Raw genomic sequence first — 20162 nt, 5'->3', positions numbered from 1 at the left:
TCACTTATGTATACTTATTACTAGTCATTCGTGTACAATATACTAAATTTTATATATAAACTAGCTGACCCCGTAAACGTTGTTTTACCACTTATTGCGAAATATAAAAATCGCGATTAAAATACAGGGGTTGATCGTAAAAGGATGAAAATTTAAAGTTGTATGTATTTTTCAATGCTAAATTATAATAAAATAAAAATTAAAAAAAATTGTCAAAAAAATAAAAAAAAGTATTTTGGGGTGGGTCACCCTTATCATTGAGGGGTATGAAAAATAGATATTGGCCGATTCTCAGACCTACCCAATATGCACACAAAATTTCATAAAAATCGATAAAGCCGTTTAGGAGGAGTTTGGTAACAAACACCGCGACACGAGAATTTTATATATTAGATATATGTATGTACCAAGATCCGTACAGTAAATGATTTGAATTTGAATTAAAAAATAAATAAACCTTGTTCCATATAATGAAAAAAAAAATTAAAATTCTCTTTGTTATTACCATCAAACAGCTATGCTTGCATGGCTACATTTCGGTTGAAGGATGGAACATGGTAATGAAACTACAGTATACGGAGGCACAACAGATACGAGTAGAGAGGAGTCCATTAGGTGGGCCATCAGCTTGTTTGCCATTGTAAATTACACGAAAAAAACGACCCTAATACGAAAACGTATCGTTAGATGAAATATAAAATAGAAGAATTTATGAATTACTAGCTTTTAACCGCGACTTTGTTCGCATGATCAGCACATGTGTACTGACCGGAATAAAAAGTATTCTATATCCTTCTTCACCCTAATTATTCCACTACGAAATCTGTTTTTTTTTTATACAACTTAGAATGGCAAACAAGCTGACGGCCTACCTAATGGAAAGTGGTAACCGTCGCCTATAGACATGAGCAGTACCATGGATATAACAGAGTATACTATTTCACCCATGATACCCCCCATGCGTTGCCATTCCTGAGGACTCAGGTGTTATTCATTTACTACATAGATACCAAAATGTTGTAGTGATCTGTTAAATCGGTAAGGCGTTATAAAGTAACAAATAAACAAACTCACTTTCACATTCATAATATTAGTAGGGATTACAAAAGACGGACTAAAAATAATATCAGAGCAATCCAAATATCAAAGCAATCCTCATTATAAAGCGAAGTTTGTTACTAATTTATTATCACTTACAATACGCGCTTAAAATTCCTATCACTAACAGGAATTAGCAGCGAACTTTAAAAAAAAGGGATGAGCACAAAAGATCATAGAAAAGTCGCAATGTCACAGGTTTTTCTGTTTAAAAAAGCTCGACTCTCAATAATAATAAATACTAAATTATAGATCAGTTTTAGTCTAAATTCTTCTGATGATGGTTTAGCTGTGGTCTAAGATCATAGTACTAAGAAACGTCAAGTCTTCCTTTTTAATAATTAAACGATATATAACAATAATAAATTAACACAATAAATACAAAAGTTTGTAAGGATGGACGGATGTTTGTTACACTTTCACACAAAAATTACTGAACGAATTTGGATAAAATTTGAAACACGTGTTATATCTTAATTTAGCACGTATTATAGTTAACACACTGATTCATGTAGTAAATGCCGCAAAATACAGCTAATATAATAATGTAATAATAATAATTTAGAATCAACCATGCTTGGCTAAGACCTACATGGTTGAACATTTTAACCCATTAAAAAGAGAGGGGATTACATACAATATATATAAAAATAATAATACAATAATGTTGCTTCAAAATACTCATTAATACCATCAGAAAATAAATCGCCACAATCTCGTTATGCGTTTAGGAAAATGTATAAAATCTGGTATTCTAAAATACCTCAATTTGCTAAATATTATAACGACAACGTAACAAGGCATCTGTGCGCGTTATGGGACAAGTCATTGGCGAATAGCGTGGTTATCTCAATTTTTCTTTTTTTTTATAATCATACTAATATAATAACATTGTAAGTGGTTAATGTAAAATATGGGAAATATTGAATACAGAAGATGTTTTTTAAAAAAATATATAAGGTATTTAATTAGAAGCTATAGAAGTCAAAACAATATTTTTTACAAGTTTTGTGTGTCTGTACGGTTTTCATAATTGTATTTGTATAGGTCTAACTTTAAAAATGGTGTAAGTATGTTTTATTCTGATACAACAATTAGAAGTCTATTTCATTACTTCTTTTGTAATCTGCGCATACGAAGTAACGGCAAAAAAGCTAATTAATATATATAAAACTAATATTTTTATACTTACTGTACTTATACAATTGTATCGTTGTGTTTGTTAATTGTCTTGCTTATTTCCTATATTGTATAATGCAAATAAAGTATACTCATTCATTTTTGAAAATTTTATGATTATTTCCTAATAAATGCAATTATTTATTTTTAGGCAATCTTGTAGAAACTAAACACTACTTGTTTCGCAGTTATAGTTAAATCAATTTAATAAAATGACAGATTTCTCAATAACGAATAGAATTTTTTTAAAGGGATAAAGTATAAATTTCGAAATTTGTACAGATTTTTTAAAAGAACTCTATCTACCATACTTTTTGTGTGTGTATGATTTGGATTTTTTGTTTTAGTTTTTATTACAATTAATAGGGTTTACCTCACAGTGTAAGTTTGATATTAATTTCGTTACGAACTAAAAACTTGTAAACTCAGTTTTTTGTGGAACAAATTCTTAAATCAATACAACTAGTTAATTTTAAACTTTCGCGTTGTTGGCACATATTTTAAATATACTATCAGAACCTGACGCGACGCAATTACATGTACTACATACATACGTACGTACATTTCCTACGTTTTGACGCGGATTCCACCACGTCGTGTTTACGGCAGGACAACAAACAACCACGTAGCTTTGTAAAGTAGATTTAAAATTTAAAGTATTAAAAATACCTTTTACTGTGAAGGACAGTTTATACCTATATTATCGCTACATCTCATGAATTACAACAGCAAGTCAACAAGCACAAGGCACCTCACGCCACGCGTTGCCAATTTAACCCTTCAACAATGCACGCGGAAAATTTGTCACATCGCAGTATAAAATATTAGTTCAGATGTGGTAACTGAGAAACATTGTACTTTCGATCAGCACCAAATATCTATGCCGTTAATTGATTTTCCGAATTTCTGTCTTTTAAAAATTTGGTTCGTGACATAAAATTGTTCCAATGCATATATTTATCTAATGATTATATTTTGCTATTCATTCAGTATTGACGTTCTTATTAAGCGCCAAGATTTGTAAGGGGTTTGAGCCTGTATATATATATATATATATATATATATATATATATATATATATATATATATTATTGATCAACTTTTAATGCTATTGCTGACCTATACAATTAATTTTATCAATAATATAATTAATATTATCACTTGCATTAGAAGTGTTATAAATGTGGCAAAATTAACGTTGTCTATTATGAATGAGAAAAAAACAACATACAAATTAAAATGCAAATATACTTATTGGTTTTATAATAGGATTCTAAATATTTTAGGAAACGAACTTTGCTAAATTGTCTTGAGTCTAGATATTCTGAGATGTGCCTCTAGATGTTCCTTAGCTGATTCCTAGTAACACAGGATATTCTAGCTAGAGGTGCAGTCGATCAGTACGATTATATTGTAAGCGCCCCACACATTTTAAAATGTCTAGAAACGTCTACCGAAAGGTTCTGAATCGATTTAATAATACCGCATCCACATTAATTTCCCGTTCGCACATCCCAATCCATGGCAACGTAAATTCGTACGCGCGAAACCTATCGATGCGTTATAACGAACGAATGAATATGAATACGAGGCGATTGCTGCGCGTGTGTACACGCCTTTATATTAGCATAAAATAATAACGACGAGTAAATATCTACACAGGTGTGGGCTGCTCTTATCGCTTGATAATTTAGCATCAAAATACTTGTGAATATGTACGTACATTACAACAACTTATTAATGCCCTACTGCTGGACAAAGATCTCTCCTCAGAAGAACTATCATATCATGTCAGCCGTTAACTGTCCATTGCTGAACATAAGCCTCACCCAGATTTTGCTAATGGTTGCCACGCTTGACAGATGGGTTTGCAAGAAGAAGTATTTTTATTCCTTAATCAAAAAATAATAACAAAAAAAGTATTATATACTAATATGTATATATCTCTAAAGACGTTTATCAGTCGACAGAATAATTAGGTATGACAATGGTTCAGACAAGTATGCCAAAAAAAAGTTTAAATAATAAATACTCGTATTTTACAAAAAAAAAAAGCACTTCATACCACACCAAATATCTGTATATATAAAAATCTAGTGTTTATAGTCACACTCCTCTGAAACGACTTGACCGAATTTTATTAAACTTTTTATATATATTTGATATTGTATAAGAATAGGTCGTACAGTTATAGGTGATTACTGTGTCCATAATTAGAAAAAAATCATTTTTGTGGCAGAACAATGTATGGCAGGTCAGCTAGTATTACAATAATTATAAGCAGGCGATACAATTTGATTTTTAAACAAATCACTTCAATATTAACAAACATGTTGCGTAACATGCACAAGACAATCAGCATCATCATCATCTTCCTACCCTTATCCCAATCATTTGGGGTCGGCGTAATATAATTTTATCCATATTAGAAAAAGATTTGGTTTTTTAGTTTTAAGACCGGCCACCTGCCTGACGTCAACCCTCTTTGGGAATGCATTTGTTGGTGGTTTTCGCATCAGCATCATCATCATCATCACATCAGTCATTAACTGTTAACTCCTCCTCGGGCCTCTCCTTAGGACCTCCCCCTATTACGAGGTAAAACAAAGGTACACGAAACAATAAATGAAAATAATTACATTATTTTTTACACCAGAAGAACATTTTGTACAAAAGTCGTTTACCATGTTTCTGCCGTGACGCAGCTATATATCTGTGTTTCGGTTTGAAAAGTGGGATATGGCAATGAAATTACAGGGTATGGAGGTGTTATACCTCCATACCCTGTAATTTCATTGCCCATTCATTCATCTAAGCCCTCAGGAATGGCGACGCATCAAAGATACCATGGACATAAGAGTGTATTCTATAGCGCCCATGATGGTGCTCATGTCTATAGGTGACGGCGACCACTTTCCATCAGGTGGGCCGTCAACTCGTTTGCCATTCTAAGTATCACAAAAAAAAATACAGTCGTTATAAGCTGATAATAAATAAAGAACTTACTTGCGCCCGTTCTTACTGGCTCTGTGTAATGGGGTCGATGGGAAGACCCAAGACCTGCTCTGGGGCAATTTGTAGGGCTCCACCAGCTGGGGTCTGACTCGAAGTAAGTGTTGGACAGTCTCCAACCTGGTAATAAACAAGATGATGTTTATACTATTATTATATTATTTTATTGTATTTTATACTACTAATATTGCACTATATTGCATTGTTTTTAATTGTGGACATAAGCCAGTGTGCCATCATATTTTTTTCTACAATTTTTTTAAGTTATTGTTGTTGTATCAGCCGTTAATTCTCCACTATTGAACATAGCCTCACCCATAAGGGAAGGGTTTTGCGAGTAGTTGCTACGCTTGGCAGACAAGTTAGCAACCGCAGTTTAGCTTTTGGTGATGTTTTAAAGGGGACGCTGTTCTCCAGCCCTCCACCATAAGCTCCCCTTAGTCGCTTATTACGATACCCATTTTTTTCTTTTTTATATGAAAGACGGTAAATGAGCATGCGGTTTACGTGATAATAAAAAGATTGATATAGCTGCTTTTTTTAAACGACTGACACAAGTGAAAAAGAAGGTTCGCCTTTTTCAGGCGTAAAATGTACTTGGTGCGTATACTAAATAAATATTGTCCAATCAAACAAGGACCTTACCCTTAGCAAATTATTAACTGAAGAATATTAAGAAAACCACACTCGAAACATTTCCATGACAACGTTATAAGATGTAACACTTACGAACGGCATTGAAAATAAACTGACATAGCAGACACAGTATACAAAAATACATTAATTTCACCACTAAAACCAGCACATGAATGTATAAATAATTGTTTTATTTCTTATCTATGCCGTGTCAAGATTAGATAGCAATAACATGACGCAGCGACAGACATAACTTACTATAATTTCAGTACATGTAGATATAAGTGACTAGCTCTATCCCGCGACTTCATATGTGGTCGTATCGTGATGTTGAATTTGAATTGAAGGAATTGCAGGTGTGCTGCTGACTTTTAAAAAAAGGAATATGCTTCTTTAAGGTTACGATGTCGTATCGATTCTAAATACCTACTGTTAAATTGTTAACAAAATTTTTATATGTGTTTAAATTATATAGAAGTAAAGTAAATATACTGTTGCCGTGTGGTCCCGGCATAGAATGAGCCACAACTTCCTTTCCTATGGCTATCGTAAGAGACGGTTAAAGGAGCCCCGGGAGGATGGACAACAGCGCCCCTTTAGGAGCAGTACCAAAAGGTATTTGCAATTTTCAACTTGCCTGCTCTCGCAAGCGTATCGACTATTGGCAAAACCCCTTATGAGGGAGGATTATATTCACCAACGAACAAATTAACGGCTGATATGATTATGATGGAAAATATAAGTCATAGTGCCGTTTTCCTATAATCGTGCCGCGTAAAGTCCGAAAATAAAATATGTGTAAAAAAAAACGAAAGTATGAAGAGCCTTTATAAAATAGTGGGGAGAGTTACTTCTCTTGATCTGATTTATTATAGTAATTCAAATGAATATTTTTTTTTTAATATGACGTCACCGCAAGAGGAGCGTTATCTTTTCCAGCCAGCTCTGTTGATTCATAAAGTATAACAAGCTCATTAATTTTATAGATATTTTATAACAACGGTTTCACACGACTGGAAAGCTGGTTAGCGTTAATGTTGATTAGTATGTACTAGTACATTATCATACAAAAGATGTAAAAACATCAATAATTATTATGTATATGTTTATAAATATATCGATTATAAACTGAATGCAAATCTAAGACATAATTATTTTTAATTTAAACATTAATGCATAATTATATAAGTAAATTTGGCGGACTTAGCACTTAACTTCGATCTCCCTTTATGGTTGACTGGTAGTCAACCATAGACAAATAATTAAGTAGACGATTCATTTACTATTTTTCTATTATAATTTATTGAAGGTATCATTCCATTTTTTTAATGTAGACAGAAAAAGAAGGTTGTATGAAAGATATCGTCAAAAAGTAAGTGAATTCGAGAAAACGATAATATGTAATGATGAGGGGTCTCCTTAAAATATTTCATCATCATCATCATCATATCGGTCATTAACTATCCACTGCTGAATAACTGGCCTCCCCATAAAGGAATATTTTAGTAGTCGCCACGCTTGGCAGGCGGATTGGCAGTCGCAATTAGGTATTGATGATGTCTTCAGAGGGACGTTGCTGCCCATCCCTCAAACAGTAATTTCCCTTAGAAGCCCCCGAGAATGGAAAGGGTGGCCCTTTTTATACCGGGACCATTTTACGTGAATACGTAAAATAATTTCCGAGAGACGATCTATCAACATGTGAAATCGAAACTATTTAGCTCTTTACATGTGACTCTGAGCAACAAACTTTCACAAAACGAGCACATTCATTAACTTTGCAAGATTTAGTGTAGTTATAGATTATAATTAGTTTATAAGCCAAAATATAAAGACAAAATTTCATATTAACAGTATGTCAAACTTTGTGGTGTAACCGGAATTTCTTGGATTCTAAAGGGGCATTCCACATTCGCCACAACCGGATCTTTTTGGAAGACAAATATGTCAAACTTTATGAACAGAACTTTGAAATCGCTCACCGACACCATGAAAGAGGTATAAAATATACTCGTAGTCTGAAATCACTGAATTGAATCAAACTTTTATATTTTAACAAATTTTATTATTATATTTATTTGAACAAAAAGAGGACCGAAAATAAATATACCGAAACTATTACATACTGGCTTTTTGCTTGCTACTTTGTACGTGTGGATTTCAGAAGTAGGTAAACCAATGAAACAAGTCACTTCTAGATGGCGTATCAAGATAATAGGTAGACATACACCACATTTTAAATTAGACCATCAAGAGCACATTTGTAAAAACCAATTTGGTGCAGCAGTTTTTACATAATGGCGGGAGAAACATACAAGACTTATAAAGATACAAAATTTCTCAATATATATATATATATATATATATATATATATATATATATATATATATATATATATATATATATATATACCATATATATCCATCGCTATCAATCGCAGTACACGAATTATGAATAAACTATCTTTTATTCATATGTTAACTATCAATAGGTAATGTTGTGACACGAAAATCAATTACTTGTTCAATCAATCAAACCAGATTGCGAATAATTAATATTGTTTATAAACAATTATATTCATAAATCAATATTGATTGTTATCATAATTAATTTGACAGAAAAAAAAATTATTGAAAGAAAAAACTATTTTTTTAATAACGACTATCATGAGTCATACTGCATTTTAATAATTTATCTGCTTCATTAGCCTTCGGGGTTGCCCGTCTTGTTGCGGACTGGATAAGAGCATATAAATTAATTTTGATTAATTTATTAAAAAGTAAATATAGACAGAATGTCCAAACGGCATAATTATCTGTACAATAATATGTAAGACTCACTTTGTCCGCGTGTAAACGCTAGTCTCATATAGAATTATATAGGTAAAATAAGATTATGTACGAATGAATATTATATTACGAAACTTTACATAAACCATTTAATTTTGTGGGTAAAACTAGAAACCTATGTGTGCATGTACCTGACCCACGGAAGTTGCAAACTTTGAGAACACTTGACGAATAAAGTCGTAGAGTTGAACGGCTTATAGCGTAACTTATGATTTAGAAAGGCGGGATGAACAACTTTGGCAAATTAAAGTTTCCACTTCAGTACGAGGATGAGCTTAGTTTTCTGGCAGTTCAGAAATTGTTGCCACATTACCTACGTAAAATTATAGCTCCTTATATTTTTATTACTTGTATGGCGACAAAATATTAAAAGTGGGATGATATAAACAGTGGCTGTAACAAGCTTTCTTAAAATTATATAATAATGATTTAAAATCTTCCAAAAACACTATCTCATTGAATATCATCAATTCTATTGAAAATCGTTCAATTGTTTTTATTTATTTTGAAAATAAACAGACTCCGACGTTGCCCACTTCAGAAACCAGAATGAAGGCACTTAACTATTCTCTAGTTTCTCTACTATCTCTAGTACTCATAGTACAAAGTTTGATTAATTTGAAACTAGGTGGCGCTGTGTAATATATTCAATATTACATTTTACTATTTATAGGGTAATCTTAACAAACGACGAGCAGGTCGACACTTGATTCTAATATCAATCCAATCTATTGCCAATGACAATCTTATACTGCACTTATGAAACAACAGTTAGAAATTAGGTTATAATTAGGATCGGTTTACAATAGATTGCATTGGCAAGTTACACTTTTATGCGTCTATCAGAACAATATGGAACCATTACGTCGCTAGTAGTGCAATTCGAGAGTGCGAAACGTCTCAATTTAAATATCGATTTATTGGAATTTATTTCAGGAGTAACCCCACAGATGATTGGTTTGATCGGATTATCTATGTTTCAATAAAACTTAATCAAAATATAAACAAACGAATAATGACCCGACAATAACCCGACCACCGTCTGTTGATTTCCAATAGTGGTATAAATAATAAAAAAAAGAGTAATTGTTTGAATGTTTCGATTTGTTACAAATTTGAATTTAGAGAGTCGTTATTGGCCGTTAATTTTCCTTTACTGAATAAAGGCCTTCCTAATAATGTTTTACCAGTAGTTGCCACGCTTTGCAGGCGGATTGACAACAGCAGTTACGCCTTGATGATTTTTTTAAGTTCCTATAGTCGCCTCACGACGCCCTTGGGAAAGGAAGGGTTGGCCCATTCTATGCCCGAACCACAGAGTATTGTTTCTATAATATTGTCAAGAAAACTTGATAACCTTTTCATTAAGTTACATTGAAACAGACTAGCGCCTCACCTTCCATACTGCGCGGCGAGGTCCAGCGCGCTCTCGTCGTTGTTGTTCTTGATTGAGACATCAGCTCCCTTGGCTATGAGCTGTGCGACCACGTCCACGTACCCGAAATGTGCGGCTATTAATAACGCAGTCTCGTGGTCTGTAGTCTGGACAAATTTACAAATTTATTTATTTAAAAAACCTCCAATGAAGGATGCGTGTTTTATCTTATACATAATTGAAGCTAAGTAGGTTGCATATTAGTGTGCTCCTCCAATAACAGGAGACCACAGCAAGCAACGTATGTATAAACTACATAAAAACAAGATAAAAAATATTAAAAAAAAACTTAAAAACTATTGTATGATAATGAATAAAGTAAAAAAAAAAAAAAACAAGGAGCACGAAAATCAAGTTTAGGACTAATATTTATTAATAATATTTGATTATTGCACTTAGATGAACAATCTCTATAATATATTGTGGGGCGTTATGTATGCTATTTTAAGTTGCATAAAAAATATTTTTTTTGATAGGTGAAAATGGTATGGTAACCCTGCGCCGCGCTAACGGGATACGCTGGCGGAGCACCAGTGAAGGGTGATAGATGAGAATGAAAACAGGCCAGTTAGCCCATCATGATGAACTCATCAGGAATTAACCATGATAGTTTCCAGGGGAAACCGCGAAGAGGTCGACTTGGTTGGGTATATTGCTAGCAATGGGATTCTCAGTCTTCATTACTAACAATCCCTTCCCCCCGTCACAATGTATTGTGTGGCGTCATGTATGCTATTTTAAATTGCATAAAAAATATGAGGTTGTTCTTAGGCTGAAGTGAATAGGCAGAATACAGTTTAACAGTTGCAATGCGTGAAGAGTGTCACGATTAGCTGATAATAGAATTAAACAAATTAATTAAAATACTAAATAATAATAATACTTATATGGATTTCGCATTATAACACCTAATACAGCAGGGGGAAGGGATTGTTAGTAATGCGGACTACCACTCCCATTGCTAGCAATATACCCTATCAAGTCAATCTCCACGTGGTTCCCCCTGGAAACCATCGTGCTCAATTCCAGGTGTATTTATCACGATGGGCTAACTGACCTGCCTTTTCATCTCATCTATCATATCTGTCAGCGAAGGCGGGGTTACCATTCCATTATCAATTAAAAAAAAAAAACACCTAATTCAGCAAAATTTGTATCGTGGAGACTAAAGTGTATTCTTTATTTATAATTTCAAAGAGATTGAGTGCAGATAGACCTGACAAGGTTGGTTAATAATAGACTCTAGATCAGGTCGACCTCCACGCGGTTCTCCCTGGAAACTACCATAATAAATTCTTGTAGAATTCGTCACGATGAGCTAACAAACCTGCTTTCATCCTCACCTAATCATTTATAACTGGTACCCTATCAGCGTATACCGACAACGCGTATGGGTTTACTAATACATTTTAAAAATCCCCTACTTCCAAAAAAGGGTCTTAAGAAAAAAAATTACCAGTTGATCTACGTTGACTGGGGGATTGTTGTGGGCCAGCAACATAGCAACTACATCTGAGTCGCCTTTGAATGCCGCTAGATGGAGAGGAGTGGCTCCTTTCTTGTCCACCACGCATGGCGACGCGTCCGCTGATAGAAGCAAACGGACGATGACTCTGAAAACAACTTCAAGAATTAGAACGAGACATATTTACTATGCTAATAACATCAAAAGTCGATAAACTCATAGGTTTTTTTATACCACTTAGGTGGCAAACAAGCATACACCCAACTGAAGGTAAGCGTTTACTGTAGCCTTTGAACGCCTGCAATACCAGGGTCCATTCTGTGGGAGCAATCTGTAAATATACTTTTTCAGATATAAAAAGAATTTTCCAAATCTGAGGGGCTACCATGAAATGTTTTCCGAAATTTCGGAGCCGAACCAAACACAAATTTAATGTTAAAATTACATAATACTTACCGTTTAGAAACATTAAAAATATTAAAATATTATTCCTTTGAACTTTTATGGCAGGATTTATAACGAACCAAATGTTAAGCTCCATTTACTGGGTCGATTTAGGTATGAACGAAAACACGAAATTGAATCCAAAACTTCGGAATTTCATTTCATGGTAGGCCCCCAGTTTAGAACTGACGGAGTTATGAGGTAACAAACAAAAAAATACAACTGAATTGAGAACCTCTTACTTCTTGAAGTAGGTTGAAATAAAACTTTTTTTTTTTTATTAAATAATGGGCAAGAAACTGTTGCTTGTTTTCAACAAAAAATAATTTTACAATTATAAATGTGTGTCAATAGAGACTAGCAAACAACACAAGAGTTACTTAAAATAGAAGACAGTTCGTGTCCAAATTTCAAAGAGAATTATTTAAACACACATACAAATACTGATACGACAAATGATATATTATTTTAAATATTTGCAAAATATCCATCCATAACAGAACATTAATATTACATTAAAAGGCATGGGTATTTCCCCATTAGACAAGGATAATTAACTGCAACTAGCTAACATATGCCTGCGACTTTGTTCGCTTATAACTCTTCACCAAATTTAACGAAACAGTCGCTATCCGCGTATGTTTGTTTCTTCGTTTAATTCTTCTAAACCACGCAACGGATGTTAATACTGGTTTCACTATCATTTAAATATTTTTTTTCAATAGGTTTATACATATATATACAATGTATGCACCCGTGAAATGTCGAGACGGGTTGCTAGTTGATTTATAAGAAAACTAGCTTTTACCCATGACTTACTTTACTAACCGATATAAAAAGTAATCTATATTCATGCTATAAACACCAATAAATACCAAATTTTATAGTAACCCATAAAAATGGTATAAGGTAACAAACAAACTCACATTTATAATATTAGATTGGACGATTGACATTACACAATGACGCCTAGAGTTTTTCAATGAGCAATGATTTGCCTTTCGCCGATTTATTTGAAAATTATAATACATAGTAGTACAATGACAAGCAATAATATAGTCATAAAGGAGCAAGTGTCTTTCTGTATTTCTCTTTGTCTATGTTGTATTTAAAGAATTACGCGTAATTAAAATTATAATAATACGCGTAATATATATATATATATTAAATTACTTTACTGTCATATTACTTTGATACGTACAATTTCATCTTAAACTCACTTCGAAAGGTTTTTTTTTTTTTTTAAAATACGTTGTGATAATTTCAAATGTTAACCGATATTGTATTTGTAAATAAAAGTGTTTACGTCGAAGCATAGAGCTTTTATCAAAATTGGTTCATTAGTGGAGTTTTTAAATCAAGATAACTGATTTTGTCCCAATTTAAGTAGATTTTTTTGTGGAACACAATCTTAAATTATTAAGACAAATTTTCAGCCATAAATGTTCTATAAGCAAGCTACCATAATCATTACAAAATAAAATAAAAACATACTTACTTGTGACCATGTAAACATGCGTGGTGAAGTGGTGTGTAACCATTATCGTCCTTTACGTTTACACCAGGTCCTTTTCGTAAGCTGAAACAAAAAAAAATACAATAAAGAAATCCGCAGTCGGTAGGATTCGGACCTACGCTCCCAGAGGGAAACTGATTTCTAATCAGTCGCCTTAACCACTCGGCCACGACTGCCACGAGAGAGAGGCTTAAAATAACAATTTCTATCAAAGTGAACGTTTTCAAGATAATATTAAAAAATTGATGCGTTTTACAAAAAAGAATATATTATTCAGTTTTTATTCACAATTTAAATATAACAAAATATGAATTAATACTAGTAGAACTGTGGACTAGGACTGTGGGCAGTTCAAGGTTTGTCCATACAAATAAAGGTTAAGATGATTTCACATTATGACAATAAATCTATTGGATTTAAACATGCATTTCAATCGATTTCAATAATATGATGTTCAGTTAGCATAAATGAATATAAAAGACATTGAAGATATATGCATGTAAGATGATTTCACCCATATTATAAACATATAATTTGTTTTATTGTATAAATATGGTGCATTATTCATTAAAATATTTAACACATGCCACTGTGTTTATTTGTATTGTACAGGGCTTTTATGTATTTACAAAAAAAAATTGTTACGAATTACTTAGTTGTATTAGAACTAACGGGGTTGTATGTCTATTGCTATTTATTTTTTAATTATCTACAAAAGAAGCTAATTAGTTCAGTAAACCGCCATTTCTTATGGGCATCCCAAATAAATTGGCTATTTTAAGTCATAATTATACTGATATTACAAAGAGAAAAAATTGATTATTTGTTTGTAATGGATAAAATCAAAAAGTTCTCCACCGATTTTAAAAAATCCATATAGAAAACTATCAACGGCTAAGAGCGCCTATATATTTTAAAAATGCTATCTAACCGTGCAAAGCCGGGCTAGATCGGTAGTACCTAATAAAAAGACATCAGAAAAGTTCATGGAGTGATTTCTTTAGTGAAATTTTATAGCGGACGAAAACAATACCTATGGTGCTAGATATTTTCACCAATTGTGAACCAATTTATTAGTTTATTTTGTATTGAAAGCGTTTACCACCTTATTGGTCCCATAATTAAATTACTAGGGTTCCTAACCACATTACCAAAGCGATCATTTTAAATACCCAACGATAATTATATGTTAGTAGTAATATAAGATTAATAGCAAGGGTACATAGGGGCTATTACACTATCAAATATACAGTATCAATTCAAAAAAATTATACAGTTTAGCAAGAGAATAACAATATAGTTACTTTTCGTTTGAACTCTAATATTGACGCTTAAGTATACATAAGATTTGACTTATCATCAGTGAAACAGAAAAACAAAAAACTCGATTTTTGTATTTTCAAAATAACAGCGGTTTACTATAAGTTTTTTTTTTCTTATTAATTTATTATTTTAATTATAATTATTCTATCGTTGATCTTTATCAGAAATATTTTCCATAAATTGATTACAACAAACGAATGGGAACAAAATAGTAAAGGTGACTATTATAAAACTAAAAAAGTGAGCTATTTAATTTTTCACCTACGCAGACGATATAAAAATTACATTCAGATGTACTCGTATTAGCAATTTATTATTTTTTTAAATAAAATCCACATCTACCCTCTTAAGGAAAGGAGCAAACTAACCTCCGACAGTATCATAGTCGGGTATTATTTTATTTAAGTATTAATTCATTATTTAAACTCTTCAATCGGTAGAAAAATAAATAAAACATATCTTGTAACGAGGCGTGTTTCAACTCTATCTTCATTATTTTAGGATATACTCGTACACAATGATTTTACATATTTGATATTGCAATAAGTAATTTGAACGCAAGCATTGATGAAGGGCATGATAGGTAAGCAGGCAAAAGGTTCCGTTGCCTCATACCTCACATCAAAGGAGCTCGTCACAGAATTGGAGTTACTGAAATTACATTAAAAATATTAGTAGAAAAAGTAGAGATAAAACTACAGAGTACATCATTGCCATAGACGGAGAACTAAATTCAATTTTTATACTTTCCAAAAAACCGTTATTTTCTTTTCGTAATTAATTATTAAGATAATGTAAAAGCTTACGCTATATTTTTGGCAATATTTATAAAAACATAATACAATTATTAATCATGAGAAATTGAGTAAAAAATAATAAATCACGATTGTGTGGAAATTAGAAAAAAATCATTTTTTAGTTCTCCATCTACATAACATACATATTTATATTATTTATTTTTTTCACTACAATTAGTTCGTTACTTTTACACATAACTAAGAATCGCTATTAATAATTAATCAATGTTCGTGTGTTGTACATGCTCTAACTACTAAATTAGTACTTATTAACACCGCTTAAGAAATAAGGTGTCACTCGCATGCAATCCGTACTAAAACTAAGTAATATTATAAGATAGGAAGAAAAACAATATCTACTACCACTAACCTATTCAAATAACTTCCAAAAGAAAGAATTTGCTAAGCTAATATTGGAAGTACTTAAACTGACCATGAAGTACTTTCAATATTAGCTTAGCAAATTCCTTCTTTTGGAAGTTGTTTGAAAACAGAAAGTTAATACGTTAACAAAAATACCTCAACATCATCTACTACAGTCCAGCAATGGACTATATACCAAGTACCTTGGCCACGCCTCTAAATAATAATACATCATGTATTATTACTATTCAATACGTAAATAGCTCAAAGAAAGGGACTGTTAGTAATGAAGACTAGCGACTCAATTATTAGCAATATGCTGTCAGACCAACTTCCACGCAGATACCCCTGGAAACCACCGTGGTTTATTTCTGATCAAATCGTCTCGATGGATTAATTGAGCTGACCTCATCCTGTCCTGTCATCATTCACTGGTACCCCACTAGCGTATACCCATTGATAGTCTGTCTAAGGTCTCATCTATTTCTAATTATTAAAAATAACCTAAATGGCTGAACAAGGACAGTACCTTCATAAATAAACCCCATTATTGCGACCTTGACATGTAACAAACCGGTCGATGAACTTCACACCACAATGACCATGGGGACGCACGCAAAAAATTACAGTAACGTCAAGAGATAAGGTTTTAATTTGATCGCAATGACAAAATTACAAGAATTGTTTAACTCTAGCCCGCTGAGTCAACAATTCTGGAAGGAAATGTAATTTATAATAGAATTTCGCAGATAAAAATCCACCCAGACTAGAGATGGGCGAATGTTAATTATTCACTCGAATATTTGAAACTCGAATACTTCACGTTTTCATTAAGTAACATTACAACACAAAAATGAGGCGCAGATCGCCGTGTATGGCATCCGATTTCTTCGTTTAAGAATAAAAATTCTTTCGAATAAAGAATCCAAAGTTTTAAATTCTACATGCAATTATTCCAATCAAAATACAACTACTTACAGATCCTTCTACCTCCACATTGTATTAGTAGTAGACCTGTAGAATTATCTACTTTTTTTAATTTCCTAGACCAATGGGATAGCGCATCATTATATTTAAAATGCAACATTTAAATAATGCATCGTCGTTCTATCGGAAACCAATTATATTCATTCGATAAGTAGGTACCTAGAGAATCATTCGAAGTAATGCACATCTGTAATCCAGAATGCAGATACTCACTTGCGCACTTCCTAAAATAGATCAACTAAATATTAGTTTTTCGTAACGTTCATTCCGCAAGATAAAAGGTTAACATAAAAAGAACCAACTAAATATTTAATTTGACTACAAACGGCTTTGCAGCCATTTTATCTCAACAATTTTTTCGGAACATATAGCGTAATAAATCGATAGATTATCATTATGTGCGTAAAATCTAATAAACATATTGTTATAAATTAATCACACGAAGTAAATGAATTCACTATTTTTTTAATATTATATTAAAAGACATATCTATATCATTTCACATGGTTAAGAATACACAATGTCATGTTATTTAATCCAATAATACTAAAAAGTTAATTGTTCCTGTTTTAAATAAAATCAAATCTTAAAAAAAATACTGAAGCAAAAAAAACTTGTCATTCTTGTAAAAACCCTCTCAAAAATACTAAACCATTTCTATACATTATATCTTCGTGTATACCTAATACCTACACTTTACACACAAGTTGTAAAATTTCCATTAATTTTATTTCAGTTAAAAACAGGTAGATCAAATTAAAGATTTTGTTTTTGAAAAGAACCTGTTTCATCTCTATCATCGAAAGGTCACTATAAAACCTTATAGTACCGTGAATGTACAAAAATATAAATCTATATTTATCTATATCTATATGGCTATATAGTTGAGTAAATCTAAAATATCTGACAAAATTGTAAACACAAACTAGAATAACTCACGATCCAACGTTGACTAATACTGTTACATCAATCAAATAACAAAGTCTGATACCGCACTTTAAAGTTTAAAATCCTAAAGCAATTTAACAAAATACAAGTACATGGTCAAGGTAGAGGCATTCTAAGAATCGGAAGTTCTTGAATAAGATACGCCTTAGTCGGAGCGTTGTTTCTTGGAATAGAAGCCTTTGTAGACCAAGTTTCCAAATAGAGAAATATAAAGCAAATTTAAGTAGATATCTAATAATGATGAATTTGTAAGCCGTTAACAGTAATACTGGATATATCTGCGACTTCGTCAGCGTGATAAACAGTAGACTGTTTCCTTCTCCATGCCAAATATCTACTACGTGTAAATATGCTAAATTTCATGATGATTTGTTGAGGGCTTTAAGGATTAACCGTTAACCAAAACCAAAAACGAAACTCGTTTATAAATTAGTAAAGAAGTCAATAGTACAAGAGCTAATAGAATAAAGATTATATGAAAAATGTTAAAATTACACTTATATTTAATACTTAAGTATTAAGAAAATACTTTGATATTTAAATAATCTTAAAAGGTTGAAAATTAAGTGGACATTCCGACCTTTTTTAAATATATTTGACCTACAATATCTATTTTAGATGTCGGTCTTGTGCACTGTCTAGTGGTCAAACTAGGATATGTTGCACCAAGCAACGAAATATTGAAAGGTCAAGATCAAACTCAATTTACCAAAAATTTTCAATTGACCTAAATCAAATTCGAGCTATCTTTGTCAGCGATACGTTTATGCTTAATCACTGTCTAACAAAAATTATTATTGCAAACGATTATTTACATAATAATATCATATCTCTACCACTATACCACTTGTGACGTTGACTTTAATCTTTTACGTTCTACAATTCTATTCAATTCAAACACAATATTAACAATTTCAGATTGGAAATTTTGAAATAAACAATAAGGGTATTCCACACAAAGTTTTACAAGAAGTCACTCACCTGTCCTGATGGAACACGATATGTTTATATTTCTTAGTTTTAATCCAACTTCTTCGAAAGTTAAACTTTAAATTGAATGCAAGCAGATCAAAATCAATCGCATCACCACAACACTGCACTCTCCTTTCTTTTACTTTTTTATTATTCATATTTACAGCATAAATATAAAAAATAAAATGAAATTAATTTATCCAATGGAAATCACAACTCTCATACTAGAGTGATGCACCTCATATGAACTAAATTAAAAAAAAGCTTCAGAATGTCGAAAGCGGCATGGTCATGAGATGAGTCATGGGGAAACGAATGTTCACAGCACTGTGGGCAAACACCAATAAAACGACACCTTTAGCCACAACATACGTCAAACTAAAAAACGAGTGTATTAACAGAACAGGCCGACTATGTTAATTGTTAGATAATACAAAATATATGTGATAAGATAGGAGAAATTGATAAGATACGCCAATTAGCCCGAGGAAATGCACAACTTAATGTTTTATCCGTCATTTAAATAGAAGCTTAACTAATCAAACGTATTCAATGTCAAATTATACAAAATGGTAACTTCAATTGTAAATAAAAAAAAATGCTTAGTTCTGTGATCGAATGTCTTCATTAAAACAAAGCAATAAGGGTTTTCTTTCAGACAATAGAACCCTTGAGACCATATATATGACGGTCGGGCCATATTTCTTAATATCGTAACTTTTGCAGAAAAACAAAAGCTAAAATAGTATAGATCAGGGAAAAATACGATTATTCATTGCATAAGATTTTTCAATAAATTAACGACTGATTAGTTTGTAAACCATTCCTGTTTCTTACTTAAATAAGTAACTGTACAGTTACTACCTAACCAGATACAAATGTAGAGATAATTAATATCTGACAAATGCAGCGTCAAGTAGAGCAAATAAGTACGAGTAAGATGCAGTTAAAAGATCGAGGCAATCATTACTAGAAAGTATTACTCATAATACCTGAATACACTAACCCTTTACATCATTTAGGCCTACTTAAGATCAAAAATGTATACGCAAAATAGATGCAGTTTCTACGTGTATTTAAATGAATGTCTTTCATTATTTAAAATTTATCACGCAAATAATCATCACATATCACTAA

At 32.1% G+C, this 20162-nt stretch overlaps 1 protein-coding gene and 1 non-coding gene across 2 annotated transcripts in view; both read right to left on the bottom strand.

Moving 5' to 3' along the window:
• The window catches only part of LOC113512021 (uncharacterized), a 138579-nt gene extending 119184 nt beyond the window's left edge, over window positions 1–19395 (bottom strand). Inside the window, exons 1-5 of the mRNA XM_052893789.1 lie at window positions 19035–19395; window positions 13618–13698; window positions 11667–11823; window positions 10172–10317; window positions 5284–5409 (exon numbers count right to left, since the gene is read on the bottom strand). Coding sequence (XP_052749749.1) covers window positions 5284–5409; window positions 10172–10317; window positions 11667–11823; window positions 13618–13698; window positions 19035–19183 — 659 coding nt within the window. The 5' untranslated portion in view covers window positions 19184–19395. The remainder of the gene's footprint in view (window positions 1–5283; window positions 5410–10171; window positions 10318–11666; window positions 11824–13617; window positions 13699–19034) is intronic.
• Window positions 13730–13811, bottom strand: Trnas-aga (transfer RNA serine (anticodon AGA)). The gene has a single exon. It is a non-coding gene; the product is annotated as a tRNA-Ser (tRNA).
• Window positions 19396–20162: the final 767 nt, after the last annotated feature.

Source organism: Galleria mellonella, unplaced genomic scaffold (genome assembly GCF_026898425.1).
Source record: "Galleria mellonella isolate WM207_F2 unplaced genomic scaffold, CSIRO_AGI_GalMel_v1 utg184, whole genome shotgun sequence".
NCBI classification, from domain to species: Eukaryota; Metazoa; Arthropoda; class Insecta; order Lepidoptera; family Pyralidae; genus Galleria; species Galleria mellonella.
Note: the sequence above shows the minus strand (reverse complement) of the source record. Positions and strands in the feature narration are given on the sequence as shown.